This window comes from Calidris pugnax, unplaced genomic scaffold, assembly GCF_001431845.1.
Source record: "Calidris pugnax isolate Ruff unplaced genomic scaffold, ASM143184v1 scaffold460, whole genome shotgun sequence".
NCBI lineage: Eukaryota > Metazoa > Chordata > Aves > Charadriiformes > Scolopacidae > Calidris > Calidris pugnax.
In genome coordinates this window covers 273889-277018 of record NW_015091195.1, presented here as the reverse complement: position 1 = coordinate 277018, position 3130 = coordinate 273889, and the positions used below count along the sequence as shown (strand labels likewise).

At 65.0% G+C, this 3130-nt stretch overlaps 2 protein-coding genes across 2 annotated transcripts in view; both read left to right on the top strand.

The window, feature by feature from the left end:
* The first annotated feature begins 140 nt into the window (after positions 1-140).
* On the top strand, positions 141-2758 carry LOC106898378 (toll-like receptor 2). Its single transcript, XM_014959597.1, has 2 exons — positions 141-2588; positions 2733-2758. Exon 1 carries the CDS (start codon positions 216-218, stop codon positions 2571-2573), a length of 2358 nt encoding a protein of 785 aa, XP_014815083.1. The 5' UTR covers positions 141-215; the 3' UTR covers positions 2574-2588; positions 2733-2758.
* Positions 2759-2950: 192 nt separating this feature from the next.
* ITGA10 (integrin alpha 10) overlaps positions 2951-3130 on the top strand; it is a 53803-nt gene continuing 53623 nt past the window's right edge. Inside the window, exon 1 of the mRNA XM_014959592.1 lies at positions 2951-3034. Within this exon, the coding sequence (XP_014815078.1) occupies positions 2951-3034 (84 nt within the window). The remainder of the gene's footprint in view (positions 3035-3130) is intronic.

The window sequence follows — 3130 nt, the reverse complement described above, 5'->3', positions numbered from 1 at the left end:
AACTTGGGTCACTGGGCACAGCCAGGGGACACACTCCAGCCCCCCTCTGTGCCTGGTCACGGGAGCTGATGTCAGGCCTGACCGGCCTTTGGGGGTTCAGCTCCCCCCCCCCCCCCCCCCGGGGGCCCATGTGGCCCCCGGCCACCCCCCGGCGGGTCTGGTGCCTGGTCCTGCTGGCCCTGGCCGGGGGGGGGACGGCAGGACCCCCCTGCCCCATGGACACCGGCAACCAGACGGGGCTGTGCAAGGGGCAGGGCCTGGTGGCCGTCCCCGTTGGCCTCCCCCGTGGCCTCCATGGCCTGGACCTCTCCTACAACAAGCTCCAGGAGATCACGGGGGGCGATTTCGCCGGCATGACCCAGCTCCGGCGCTTGGATTTGGGCTACAACAACATCTCCCGCATCGCGCCGGACGCCTTCGTCTCCAACCTCCTCCTGGAGCACCTCCGGCTCTTCAACAACTCCCTCCGGCGCATCCCGGCCCCGGCGTTGGGGCCTTTGGTCAACCTGCGTTGGTTGGACATGTCCAACAACCTCTACCCCAGCGCGGCCTTGGATGGGGTCTTCAGGGGGCTGCGGCGGCTGCGGGAGCTGTCGTTGGGGGGTCCCCTGCTGAGGGACATCTCCCGGGAGGACTTCGCCGCCTTGAAGGACACGGCGCTGGAGAAGTTCGCCATCAAGTCGGCCTCCAGCCTGCGGAGTTACGAGGCCGGGGCTTTCTCCTGGTTGAACACCACGGAGCTGTGGTGCGACGTGGCCTTGGACGAGAACGCCACGGCTCTGCCGGTGATGCTGAGGGACCTGAGGGACAAACCCCTCGACACCTTGCGCTTCCGTAACCTCTTCGAGTTCACCTACTACATGGGCCGCGCCGACCCCTTCGCCGGTTTGGCCCAGTTGAGGGTCACCAAGTTGGTCTTCTACCGGGGCAAGTTCAACGAGAACCTCCTCCGCTTTGCCTTGCTCAACGTCCAACGCTCCCGCATCCGGGTCTTGGAGCTGATGGCCATCGACTTTGCCCGCTCGCCCCGGTGGAACAGCTCGGGCGTGGGGATGGTGGCCCCGCAGCTCGACCGCCTCCTGCTGCAGGACATCAGCAACCCCGACATCTTGCGTTTCGACTGGACCTTCACCTGGTTGAGCGGCGTGGCCGCCCTCTCCATCATCAACGTCAACTTCAACTACGTCCCCTGCGACGTCTGGGGGGAGCTGCGGAACGTGAAGTTCTTGAACATCTCCAGCAACCGCCTGGCAGACGGTTATATCTACAACCAACGGTGCCACTACCAGGGCGTCATGCCCAAGCTGGAGACCTTCATCTTGGCCACCAACCAGCTCCTGAGCCTGGCCGTGGTGGCTGCCTTGACGCGGACCTGGCCCCGGCTCGCCCACCTCGACGCCAGCCACAACGCCTTGGGCAGCCGGCGGGAGACGTGCCAATGGAGTCCCACCTTGCAGCGGTTGGTCCTCCACCACAACCAGGTGACGGCGGGCACCTTTGGGTGCTTGCCCACCACCTTGGAGTACCTGGACCTCTCCTACTCCCAGCTGGACCGCTTGGACATGGACTATTTCACCCGTAGCCCCCGGCTGCGGGAGCTGAGGTTGACCGGCAACAAGATCAAGTTCATCCCTTCCGAGTGGAGATGCCCCCACTTGGAGGTGCTGGCCATCGACGGCAACTCCTTCGGCGTCATCAACCGCGGCTCCTTCGTCAACATGCCGCGGCTCGTTAGCCTGGAGGCTGGCAACAACCCCTACCACTGCACCTGCGACCTCTACCTCTTCTTGGAGGAGACGCGGCGACGGGGACAACCCACCTTGGCCGACTGGCCCCAGAGCTGGATCTGCTACCACCCCGAGCCGCTGCTGGACACGGCCGTGGCCGCCTACACCCCGCTCCCCTTGGAATGCAACGTGCCGGCGCTGGTGGCCGTGGCGGTGGCCAGCACGGCGGTGGTGGTGGTGGCCTGCACCGTGCTCTGCTGGAAGCTGGACGCCTGTTGGTACCTCCGGGCCACCTACCAGTTGGTGAGGGCCAAGTATGGTGGGCGGCGAGCGGGCACCACGCGGCAGTGTTCCTACCACGCCTTCATCTCCTACAGCTGCGCCGACGCCGCTTGGGTCCGCCAGGAGCTCCTGCAGAGGTTGGAGGACACCAGGCCACCCTACAGGCTCTGCATCCACGAGAGGGACTTCACCCCGGGCCGGTGGATCATCGATAACATCGTGGAGAACATCGAGAGGAGCTCCAAGGTCATCTTCGTCCTCTCCCGCAGCTTCGTCGACAGCGAGTGGTGCAACTACGAGCTCTACTTCGCCCACCAACGCGCCGTTGGGTTGGGCAGCGAGGACGTCATCTTGGTGGTGAAGGAACCCATCGACGCTCGGGGTTTGCCCCGACGTTTCGCCCGCCTCCGGAAGATGTTGGGCAGCAAGACCTACCTGGAGTGGCCCCACGAACCCTCGAGACGACCCTTCTTCTGGCTCCAGCTCCAAAGCCTTTTGGGGAGCCCCGGGGCGCTCGGTCCCACCACTGGCGAGGAGGAGACGGCCGTGGATGCCACCACGTAGCGGTGGCCTCTGGTGGTTCGTGTCCTTCAGCAGCTGGAAGGTGGTCTTGGGGTGCCACCACGTGCCGGGCATCTCCCCTCCTACCTCAGAGGAGGAGGTGGGGTGGGATGGGGGGGTTCTCACCAAGGTCACCCCATCTTCTCCATCTCTTCCTCCAAGGGCTGGGAGGTGGGGATGGTGGCCAGGAGATGAAGATGGTGGCCAGGAGATGGAGATGGTGACCAGGAGATGGGGATGGTGGCCAAGAGGTGGAGATGGTGACCAGGAGATGGAGATGGTGGCCAGGAGATGGAGATGGTGACCAGGAGGTGGCAGTGTCACCCGGAGGACGTGGCCATCCCAAATCCACCCTAAATCCACCCAGAAGCAACACCGGGATGGGACGAGCGGTGACACCCACCCCCAAAAAAAGTCCCAACACCCCCAACCTCACATCGGGGTCCCCCGAGGAGAAGACCCGGGTGTCCCCCCCAACCTCCGCGGGGGGGACACAACTGGGGGATTGTGTGTGTGTCCCCCAAGGTGGGGGGACACATTTTCCCCCTGTGCGGGGTCCA

What these genes read in the sequence shown, in the direction of transcription:
- LOC106898378 (XM_014959597.1), top strand. Translation starts at nt 216, where the DNA reads ATGGACACCGGCAACCAGACGGGGCTGTGCAAGGGGCAGGGCCTGGTG.